Source organism: Mesoplodon bidens (genome assembly GCF_964165515.1).
Source record: "Mesoplodon bidens genome assembly, chromosome: 18".
NCBI classification, from domain to species: Eukaryota; Metazoa; Chordata; class Mammalia; order Artiodactyla; family Ziphiidae; genus Mesoplodon; species Mesoplodon bidens.
In genome coordinates, this window is record NC_138175.1 from 51,960,733 (window position 1) to 51,972,337 (window position 11,605).

At 57.9% G+C, this 11,605-nt stretch overlaps 1 protein-coding gene across 1 annotated transcript; it reads right to left on the reverse strand.

Annotated features, from left to right (window-relative positions):
- Positions 1-1,888: 1,888 nt before the first annotated feature.
- Positions 1,889-6,537, reverse strand: PTGIR (prostaglandin I2 receptor). Its single transcript, XM_081216205.1, has 2 exons — positions 5,405-6,537; positions 1,889-4,361 (listed from the first exon to the last, which is right to left on the reverse strand). The coding sequence occupies exons 1-2, from the start codon at positions 6,170-6,172 to the stop codon at positions 3,975-3,977; spliced, it is 1,155 nt and encodes a 384-aa protein (XP_081072331.1). The 5' UTR covers positions 6,173-6,537; the 3' UTR covers positions 1,889-3,974.
- Positions 6,538-11,605: the final 5,068 nt, after the last annotated feature.

An 11,605-nucleotide genomic window follows, 5' to 3' on the forward strand; every position in this document is an offset into this window, starting at 1 on the left:
AACCACTGCGCCACCAGGGAAGCCCTGTAGATTTGTATTTTTGTGGCTTATTGTAATACATATTTCTGTGATTATTAAATTCTCACCACCACTGAATTGTGAGTGAGGTAGGGCCAAGGCGGTGTCAGTCACTGCTATTTCCCCAGCAGGCACAGAGCAGCCGTGGGTCCAGAGCAGGCTCAAGGGAATGTGTGTTGAATGAATGAATGAGACGAAGGAAAGGAGGCATCAGAGGCCAGAGCCAGAACTGTGAGCACAACAGAAACACTGTTCTTTACCTGGTTCACTTTCTTCCAATCCTCAGGTCCTTGCTCAGCCATCTCCTCCTCCAAGAAACCCTCCCTGATGTCCCCCAAGACTCCACCCTTCCCAACGTCCAGCCCTGCCCACTCTGAACTGTGAGCTCCAGGAGTGCAGGGCCAAGGCTGTCTGTCCCTGCCATGTCCCCAGCGTCTTAGGGACAAAACCTGACATACAGTAAGCCCTCAATCAGAGCCTGCTGAATGAATGAACAAACATCTGTGCTACAACAGGCGGCAGTGAGGACCACTGTGGAGCCTCAGATGCACTGAAAGCGCCTGAGAGGAGTGATTACGTCTTCAAGGAGGAGGAATAGCCTAAGCAGGAAGTTGAAGGGCCAGGGAGCTTTTGACGGATGGAGAAGGGGAAACACGTCTCATGGGAAGGGTGAGCTCAGTGAGCTAAGAGGTGGAGGCCCCAAAGGTCATGGGCTCTTTGGGGAAACCTCGGTTGTCTGCTGTGGCCAAGCAGAGAGTGTGGGAGTTGGCCTCTGGGCAGTGGGAGCCCTTGGAGCTCTGCAGGCAGGGGAGGAACCATTCAGACAGGACCTCCAGACAGGACCATGGCAGCCAGCGGAGAGGCTCCCCGGGCAGTCAGGGGTCAGGAACCAGGCAAGAGAGGAGCTTCCAAATCATCCTGGAGGGGCCGAGGGAGCTGTTTGAAAACCCACGCCCTGGCAGACAGTGTAGACCTCCAGGCCAGAGCTAGTGGGGGTCTCAGATAAACAGTGGGATGCAGAGGAGGGGGCAGATTCCTGAGATGTTAGGCCTGGTGGGTAAAAGCCAGCAGAAAACCAGCTTCAACGCTTAATCCTCTCCTCCCCTTAATCCACATCCGAAAAATAGGACTGATAATGGCACCCACCTTGGGTGAGGACGCTGTGGGTTCTAAAGCCCAGCCCTGCGCTGCCATTCAGCGAATGCTGAGGCCAGAACTGACCCACCTTCCAGGGGCGGCACAGAGAGAGGAGGGAAGCGTGCCCCCCACCCCCGGGGTCTTGCCTGGACAGGCAGCCTTGCCCCAGCTCGACTCCTGCCTGAAGCGCAGCCCCTCCATCCCATCCCTTCTGCACGGTCCTCCAGGGGCACCTTTGGGCTGCTTCCCACTGAGGCCGGGCCAGGATCGGTAACAAAGGCCAGACCCCACCTGATGTTTCTTGAACTGTTTTTTGGTTTGTTTTGGTACAAGTCAAATTTTTACTATTAAATTCAAGCAATAGGACTTCCCCGGTGGCGCAGTGGTTAAGAATCCGCCTGCCAATGCGGGGGACACTGGTTCAATCCCTAGTCTGGGAAGATCCCACATGCTGCAGAGCAACTAAACCCGTGAGCCACAACTACTGAAGCCCGCGTGCCTAGAGCCTGTGCTCCGCAACAAGAGAAGCCACCACAATGAGAAGCCCGCACACCGCAACGGAGAATAGCCCCGGCTCGCCACAACTAGAGAAAGCCCACGTGCAGCAACGAAGACCCAACACAGCCAAAAATAAATAAAATGAAATAAAATAAAATAAAATATTCTAAAAATAAATGAAAAATAAATTCAAGCGATACAATATTTCTCTGGAAAGATTGCTATAAAAGTTTCTAAACTTCCTCAAATTTTTTTTCAGTATTACGTTTTTTTTTTATTGTGGTAAAATACCCATAACACAAAATGTACCATTTTAACCATCTTAAAAAGTACAATTCAGTGACATTTAGTACATTCACGACGTTGTACAACCACCGCCGCTATCTAGTTCCAGGACGTTTTCATCACCCCAAAAGGAAACCCCATAACCATTAAGCAGTCGTTTGACCTATTTTTAACTCTCACAGACACCCCTTCAAATGAAACATAATGTCTGGTGGGAAGAAGTCAAAACAATGGAGAAAGGTGTTGTTTTCAAACTGCATTTGCCCAGATGCCAAAGACCACTACAATAGCTACAACAATAACAACGGCAGTAACAGTAACGCGTATTGTGGGCTTTACTCCAGGCCCTGTGCTAAATTGCTTTCCGGGGAAATTATTTAATCCTCAGCACAGCCTTGTAAGCTAAGTATTAGATTATGATCACCATTCTACGCAAAAGGAAACCAAAGCAAACTCATCAGCCCAACAGTGATCTGAGCTAAGAAGATAAAAAGATAGACCAGGGACTTCCCTGGTTGTCCAGTGGTTAGGACTCTGGGCTTCCACTGCAGGCGGCACGGGTTCCATGGCTGGTCAGGGAACTAAGATCCGGCAAGCAGCGAGGCATCGCCAAAAAAAAAACAACCTTGGAACCCTCACAAACCCAGCTCCACCTGCAGGCTGAGCTTTCTCCTGGGGCTGGTGATGGTCCTCTCCGGACCTTGATTCCAGCCTGTGTAGAAGGGCTCTAATAATAGCAGCCTGGAGCGGGAGGGTGCAATTCACGAGGAGGAGGACTCACTTGAGCCGCCGCTGTTGTCTTTATAGGAAGCTCATGCCTTCTCTACGCCTCCAGCCCTCCCCAGGGGCAGATGTATTGTTTTAACCCTGAAGCCAAGTGAGAAAGGGGAACCCAGGGCTGGGGGTGAGTCTGGGGGCTTTCCCATTCACCTCCTCCCACCAGCAGAAGCACCACTTCCTTTCATGTTCACTCCTGGAAAACCCTTGAATTCTGTACCTGATGGCAGGGGATGGCAACGAGAAGGGGGGAGGGGTGGATGGCTGGACATCCCCCCAGCAATCAGAAGGGGAATTGAAGGCTGGAAATCACCCCCAGAGGAGTCCAGGGTGGGGCTGAGACTGCTCTGTGTCCCCAGCACCTGGTAGAGTCAGTGCCCACTATTTGTTGAATGAATGAATGAATGAATGAATGACATTTTGGTGGCAGTTCCCAGGACACAGGCGGTGAAGTGAGGCTCTACGAGGGGGCATGGGGACAGGCACAGGACTTAGGTCTGAGTTCTTGGGCCGTCCCTGGGTTCCGTACCTCCCACCGCTTTATTCTCTAGCTTCTCCCCCAGCCCAGGGCCCCACCATCCACATCTTGCAACTCACCAAGCCATGCAGTTTCCGGGCACCTGTCCAGTGGTGTCGCCCACAATGCAACAGTCTCCCCTTCTTCACCTCCCCTGCGGGGACCTGGCCTCCCAAGTCTGATGGGGAATCAGAAGTAAAGGGAAGCAGGGAGCTTGTCGGAGAATCCTGGGCTCCCATGAGGCAAACAGAGGGTGGCTCTTGGAGTGGACTGGGAGAGGGCAGGGCTGTCCGCTGGGGGTTTGGGGTGGGCATCCAGGGCACCCTGAATGAATGAGGATCAGAGCCAGAACCCTAACCAGAGCAGACCTGAGTGCACAGAAGCTGCTGGGAACTTTTCTGCCTTCTAAATATTTAGACAGTGAGATGGATGGGCAAAGTGAGGGCCAAAGCGAGGGCCAGACCAGGCCACCCAGGCCACCGGATATTTTGAGAGAACTGTTCTTTTTATGCTCCAGGATAATTGTTTCCTCTCCCTCTCTCCCTCCTCCCACAGCCCATCGTGGCCACCCTGAAGGAGGAGAAATAGCAGCTGATCACCCCCTGAATCCAGGGGGTCAACATTCTGGCCGGCTGGGCTCCAGGATCCATCTCTGGGCTTGTCCATCCGCAGCCACTGGTCATGTCCCTGAATTTCTGGCTGCTGCTCCCGGAAGACAGGGCAGGAGATCACGGGGCAGATATCAGCAGAGGGAGCAGGCTGTCTCGGACCCCACTTTGGACGGTGTTCCCACGGAGCTGCTGGATGGCTGTAGGACAGGCAAGGGTGCTCCCTGCCCCTCGCCCCAGGCTGACATATGCACCCAGTTCCCATCCTTCCCCCTGAGAGCAGTGGGGGCCCTTGAGTCCTTCCTCCCCGAAGCCGGCTGGGAGAGGGACGTCTGCAAGTCGTCCTGGCCAGGCCTCGGGCACAAGCAACAGAACCAGAGCTTGAGCCGCTGGAAGACGGCCTTGCGGAAAAGGATGAAGACCCAGGGATCCAGGATGGGGTTGAAGGCATTGAAACGGAAAGCGAGGAGGTCCCCCATCTCACTGCTGTCCGGGGCGATGGCCTGGGTGAAGCCGTGGATCTGAGGGCAGAGTGAGGGTGTCAAGCAGCACCCACGAGTTCTCTGCCCCCACCCCCACCCCACCCTCGGTCCCCTCCCCCCACTTGCTCACTGGCAGAAATGAGGGAGGGGTGGCCTGTTGGAAGGGAAAGGAAATAAGATAAGATGAAAACTAACAAACAAGTGCATCCGGGGAGCAGAGGGAGAGAAAGCCCCAGGAGACAGCCAGCAAAGCCCTAGAGGGAGAGAGATGGGGCGGTAGGGCTGGGTCCCAGGGCTGTGTCTGTGGGTGTCCAGCTTCTCAGTCCTCTGTAACCCCCCAAAGGTTTGACGACCCTCAGATCTAGCCCAGCCCTTGCGTTTTACCGAAAGAGAAACCGAGGCCCAGAGTATAGACAGGATGACTGGGTGCCACAGGACCAGGGTTGGCCCTGCTGCAATTTGGGAGGGGCAGGGCAGGAGTTCCTGCAGGAAAGGGGCCAGGCCAGGAGATGCCAAGGGCAGACCCATGGGTGGGGCTGGGGAAGTGGGGAGCATGGTAGTAGGGAGATCAGACTCTGGCATCAGAGGAGCCCAGGGTGCAGACCTGCCTCTGTGTGATCATGGGCAAAAGACATCATCACCCCTCCTCTGTAGAAATGGTGACAGGGCAGAGACTTCGTCACATTTCTTGCTAAATGCTTGTGGAATAGATGCATAAGATCATTTTGGAGATTATCGGAGAAAGGATTTCTAAACCACTGAGCACAGGGTGGACAGAGAGCAATGAATGGCGGATCTTATTATCATTGTAGGGGTAGGAGAAGGTTGGTGGGGGGTGGAATTGGTAGGGTTGGGGGGCTAGAGATGTGGAAGCGGGAGACAAGGGTCAGAAGGGGTCAAATGGGACAGAAGCAAATGGGGAGACTTCTCCAGCAAGTTGGGAGTTGTTTGACCCTGGACAAAGCCTCTCATCTCTTCGGGTCTCAGTTTCCCCATCTGTGAAATGGGTACAAACGATGGAGGATGGCGCTGGGCTCTGCCTTCCTCCCCACCGCCCACCCCGATCTGCCGAGGGGACTCACCGTGAGAGGCAGGGAGCACACGGCCATGATGCCCGTCATGAGGGCCAGCAGAATCAGGTGGTCAACCTCGTCTTCGCCCGCCCGGGGGCTGGGGACCAGCGAGCCATGGTGGCGCCTCTGCTGGCGGTACATGCGGCAGAGGCTGAGGGTGACCGAGCCGTTGCAGAGGATGATGGCGGCCACCAGCAGGGCCACGAGGCTGGCGTAGGCCAGCGAGAATGCGCAGCCGCCCAGCTCGGCCGAGCGCATACGGATGAAGCACCAGCTGCCCGGGCAGTACTGCTGGTGTTGGCCCAGACCCAGCAGGGGCAGCGAGCAGAAGACGGTGCAGAAGGCGTAGATGGCGGGCAGCGCCAGGCGGGCGCGGCGCGGCCCGTCCAGCTGGGCGTAGCGGTAGGGGTGGCTGAGCGCCAGGCAGCGCTCCACGGCCATGGCGAAGAGGATGAGCGTGGAGGCCAGGCCGAAGAAGGTCATGGCGAAGGCGAAGGCATCGCACAGCGCCGGGCGGCCCCGGGCCAGGCCCAGCAGCGAGCTGTTGCGGGCGTAGGCCGCGAACACCGCTGGACTCAGGAAGCACGTGCCCAGCAGGTCGGTGACCGCCAGCCCGGTGACCAGCACCGCGAAGGCCGAGGGGCGTGACCGTCGCCGCGCCCCCAAGATGCCCAGCGCCAGCCCGTTGCCCACCACGCCCGCCACGAACATCAGGGCGCTGGTGGCCGGGCCCACCGAGTCCCGCACGTACGTGAGGTTCCGGCACGAATCCGCCATCCCCGGCCTCCGGCGGCCGCCCGGGCCGGAGGGGTCCCCGGGGTAGGAGGTGGCGACGGAGGGGAGCCGGATCCGGCCCTGCGACGCCCACCACCGCGCTCCCCTCCCCTGGGTCCTCGCTGCAGTTGGAGGTCGGGGGGAGGGAGGGTCCCAGTCAACCCACCGCAATTCTTCTTGTGCGACTGGCTGTCTATTTCTATTTCTCTCCCCTCTGTCTTCCCCAGACTCCCGGACTCTCTCTCTCTCTTTCCCCTATTTCTCTCCTTCCCTACATCTGTCTCTCCATCTAGTCTTTTCCTCTTCAAGCCCCTGGTTCTTTCCTTCTCTGTCTCTGTCTCTTGCTGTGTCTCTGTCCCCTCCCTGGTCCACCCCCTCTGCCTCCCTCCCTCCCTCCCTCTCTCCCGACAGCCGTCTATTCCCTGCTCTGCGTTTCTGCTTTCCCAGCCCCTCCTCACTGCACCTCTGCGGTCTCTCTCAGCTCCTCCTCTGTCCCCCCGCTCCTTCTCGGGGTCGTGCTCGCTGGGTCCCTCTCCGAGTGTCAGCTTCTCCCTACTTCCCTCCCTCCTCCCTCCCTTCCTACTCATCTTGCCTGCTCACCCCGGCTTTTTCATTTCCTCTCTCTGCCCCACGTTCCCCGCCCTCTGCTTTCTCCAGAGGTCCCTGGCCTCCGTCCCGCCTTCCCTGGCACGCTCCCTCCGTGCCCTCTCCCCAAGACATCCATCTCCCGCCTCCCACCTCCCCCTCCCCCTCCCTGTGTCCTCTCACGGTCCCCATCACCGAGCCACCTGCCACCTCGCACACTCAGGACTCTGCCAGCTTTCTTCCCTTCCCAGCGTCGGCCCAGGTGGGGATCACCTGAGTCATCATCACCCTGGAGTTGGGAGCTTGCCAGCAAGGACCCGGGTGGGACCTGAGGGGCACAGCCGACCAGTCTGCAAGGCTGTCTGGGGTGGCTTCTGGCATCTATTCTGGGCTCAGGCCCCCTGGGGTTAGAACATTGCCCAAGGATTGAGAAATGACCAGGAAATTCCTGCCTGATGCAGTGTTTTCCAGGCACAACTGAGGTTTCTTTTCCCTGGACACAGTTCACTCCTTCCATGAGCCCTGGGGAGGGGGTATGGGGGGAGGAGAGACTTGGCATCTGCTGGTATGGGACCGCCCCCCCCCCGCCAGGATTTCCACTGCTCGGTATCAAAGGGAGCACCCTCCCGCCCTCTTGCCTCTCACCCTAGCACTCCCAGGCCTCAGGCCAAGCTCTGGTGACCTTGACTTCAAGGAATAATATTTTAGCCACAGACAGCCGTCCAGGGCTCCAACACTGCCGTTCCTTAATTCCTCCCACTCCGCTACAAACAAATCACCAGCCGCAGAGCCGCCACCCTCCAGCCAGTGTGAGCAGCCTGTGTGTCCCAGATGCCAGCACAGCGGTCACCAGTCCCTGTTGCCACTGAGCCCATGGCTTCCCATGCAGCCTCCCAACCCATAAGGGCCAGATGGGACCTCAGAGACTTTCTCAGACACCTCTTAGTTTTCAGGTAGTCAGTTTAAGTGCAGAGATGACAAATTCAAGATCTCACTCCATTTGACTGGAGTTTCTGTCCCAATTCGACCACCTCCTTGCTATGGGATAGTCCCAGGCCAGGATGGGAAGCCAGTGGACCTCAGTTTCCTAATCTGTACAATGGGCTTCGTGGGCCTGGTGGCCGACCATGGCCAGTGGCCCATCCCAGACCCCTCTTTGTAACAAGGAGAGAGCCTGTGTACATACTGTATCCCATCCAAGGCCAGGAAGGATGCTCCTGACCCCAAGGACTGGACGTTGGGCAGCTACAGACTTCCCCTCTCTGTCGCCATGCCACCCCCGCCTCTGTGACCACAATCCCCTCCCCCCTCCCCCTCCTCCATCTCCCTATCACCCATGCCCAGCTGGCACCCCCAGCTTCCTCCAGGATGGATGCCCCAGCTCCAGCCACACCAGGGGCTCCGAGAATGACCACTTAGCCCCACTCTGAGGGTGCCTATGTGTGTGTGTCTCAGGCCTCCTGGCCACGTGGTACCGCCCTCACTCTCTGAGATCCCTGGCAGAGCAGACGGAACTCAGGAAGTTCTATCATATTAATGAAGGATGATGCCTGGCAGACTTGCATCCTGTCTCTGCATCAGGGATGTTGCAGGAGTGCTGGGGGAGGTGGGGGTGGAGCTCTGGTTCCTGGAACTTCCCTCCCACTGGCTTCCTGCCCCCACCAGGCACTGCTGAGCGTCCAGGAAGTCCACGCTGCTCCCATGCCCAGCGGGGCCTCACACAAGCACCCCCCCAGGCCTCAGTTTCCCCACCTTTGCCGCTGGGGGCTGGGAACCCTGGCGACCCTGGCATCAGTTCTGTGCTCCAGAGCAGGCAGGAGAGGTGGCAACTGTAACTCATTCCTAAGGAGAGGACTAAGGGTCCCTGGGGTCCATGCCTGTGTTGGACACGCTCACCCCACGACAAGGGCACAAAGCGTTCCCCTTCCACCCGGGTGCCCTGGGGTGAGAGGTCACCCCAGCTGGGCTGGGCTGGGGGTGGCGTGACTTCTGGGGGCGGGAAGAGCTGTGGGAAGGAACTGCTCTGGATGGGTGAGTCAGCGCCCTCCCCCTGCCACGAGTCAGGCCTCCCCAGAGGGACCCGGGGGCAGTGCCACAGAAGAGAGAGGACAGCCCAGAGACAACTGGAAATGGACACACAGCACTGGGAGCGGGGGAAGAGCGGGTACCTGAGAGGGGGTGTGCTAGGGACTGTGGATGTGTGAACTTCATGTGTGGGCTTGTGTGACCTAAGCGAGCATCGTATCAGCATAGTGAGTGTGATGTGTGTGTGTGTGTGTGTGTGTGTGTCAGTGGAGGGCATTCTTTCCTCTAAGGTCTCTTTGTGCATCTGTGTCTACTGGTGCGTCCATGCGTGTCTGTTTATTGGGGCCCACCTGCTTCTTTTTTTTTTTTTTGCAGTACGTGGGCCTCTCACTGTTGTGGCCTCTCCCATTGCGGAGCACAGGCTCCGGATGCGCAGGCCCAGCGGCCATGGCTCACGGGCCCAGCCCCTCCACGGCATGTGGGATCTTCCCAGACCGGGGCATGAACCCGCGTCCCCTGCATCGGCAGGCGGACTCTCAACCACTGCGCCACCGGGGAAGCCCCCCACCTGCTTCTTTATGGCTGTGTTGGCCCATGTGGGTCTCTAAGCCTTGATGTTCTTCATCAAATGGCTGCCATGCCCTTGGGATGTTGCTGGAAGGTTAGAGACGGAGTTCACCCTGCCTGCCTCTAGGAAGTTCTCAAACAGCTACCGTTGGTGTTGTTATTCATTCAGCGAACCCTAACCCTCTCACCGTGTGCCAAGGGCTGGGGGCTCAGAGGGGCTCAGAGGGCACCATCTGATGGGGACGCGGTCCCAAGTGGCGTGCGACAAGTGATGGGAGAGGAAGGTCATAGCTGGAGCCTGGACAGGCCCTCAGCTGAGTCATTCCATCTGGGTGGGTGTCCTCAAGAGGGCAAGCACCAACCAGGCCAGGAAATGGGGCGGGGATGGGCTCTTCCACACCTGCCGGCCAGCACCTCCTGCTGCCTGCCCAGGCCTGCTTGACCTAAGATGCCAGCCCGCCCTGCGCCCGACCCTCTCCTGGCTTCCTGGTTTCCGGCCTTCTGGCCCTGCCCTGGGAGGAAGCTGGCCTCACCGCGTACCCCACACACACGCCACCAGCTGCTCACGCCTGCCAGGCCCGCCTGTCGCCTGTGCCCACTCACTGCTGTGAGAAGCCGCTGTGTGTCCATCCTGACCCATCCTTCCTTAGCAGGTCCCAGCCGCTCCAGCTAGAGGCCAATTTTCTCTGCCCACCGCCCTTTTCTCCACCACCAATGGGCCCTTGCCTACCTACTGGCCGCTGTTTCCCTCTCCGGCTCCTGGTGTCTCTGCTCTGTCGCTCCTTTCCCACCTTTGCCTGGGCCGTGCACCTCACCTGAGGTCCCCTCATTTCTGTCCTTCAAAGCCCCCTTTGAACCCCTCCAGCCCCTCCTGAAGTCATCCATCGACTTCTCCCACTCCATCCTCAAGCCCCAACTGACCAGGTGACATCACTTCTCCATGCCGCTCTTCCATGTCTGTAAAATGGGGGTAAACAGAGTCTTTTGGGGGCTACCGTGAGAATTAAGGGAGATGGGGCTTGTGAAAACAGACTCCCAATAATTGATGGCCGTGATTCTGGCTCCTTCTGGCTCGGGGCTGTCCCACCCCTTACCCCCGTTCCCTCAGTGCCAAGCACGTGGGTGGGGTGTGGAAGGAGGACAGCTGGGTGGGGCAGCCCCCAGCCCTGGGGTTTGGGGTGAAGTGGGAGAGAACTGCTGGGCGCAAGCACTACCCCTAGGCGTTCACTTCTCTGCCTCTTGGCCTGGCTCTGACTCTAGCCTGGGCCTGACCCCAGAGCTGACTTCAGAGGTGGGGGTGGCAGGAAAGAGCAGCGGGTAACCAGAAGTGGGTGCTACGGAGTCGTACCCGCTAATGAGGTTATCTGGTTTGCAGGGTGGTCACCCAGGACCTGCTCTGGCTTCTCCCTTCTGGCTTCTCCTCCCTCCCAGCCTCAGTCTGGGTGCAGCCTCACCCAGCCCCCCTCCTTCTCCAGGCAGACATTCCCTCCCACTCCCTGTCCCCCACCAGGTCGGCCAGCCCCACTTGCTTCTCCCCAGCTTCCATTCCCCAAGACCAGCTCCAAGATCCCAGGGCTCAAAGGATCTAAATCCCAACAGTCCAGGCTCAGGAAATCCTTACACTCCTGAAGTGCCGAGCTCTGGAATCCTAGCCTGACAAGGGGGATGGACCCCAGCATCCTGGCCCGGCACTGGTCAAAGACTCCAGAAGTCCAGCCCTCCAAGTTCCTGGGATTCTAGATTCCTTTGCATTTCAGGTTCTAAGATGCAAGGATGCTGGGTCTGTGAAATTCCAGAATCCTTCTGGCAACTTCCCTCCCAGCATCCCTCCTCCCCCCACTCCCCACCCTGAGCTCATCCTTGGCCCTTTCTGTCCCCCATCTCCCCTGGGGCTCCCACAGACATGATGCAACCAGACCGGAGCCGGCTGAGAGGTGGAGACAGGAGGGAGATATAATTACAGCTTCTCTTGCCTCAATTCAACAGGAAGCTCAGAGTTGGGACCCAGGGGACCCTAATCCAATGTGAATAATGGAGCACTTGCCAGACGCAGGCACAGTCCCTCTCTGGGGAGGGGAGGCCTGGTGAGCCATCTTCATCCAGATCCAGGGTGCAGTCTCAAGACAAGAGAGAGTGAGGAGAGGGGAGAGGTTGCAAACTCAGTGGCCCTTGGACCAACCAGGTAAAATAATTAACCAAGCCCACAGGTCACCCAGTCTGCATTTCTTTTTTTTTTTTAATTTATTTATTTATTGTTGG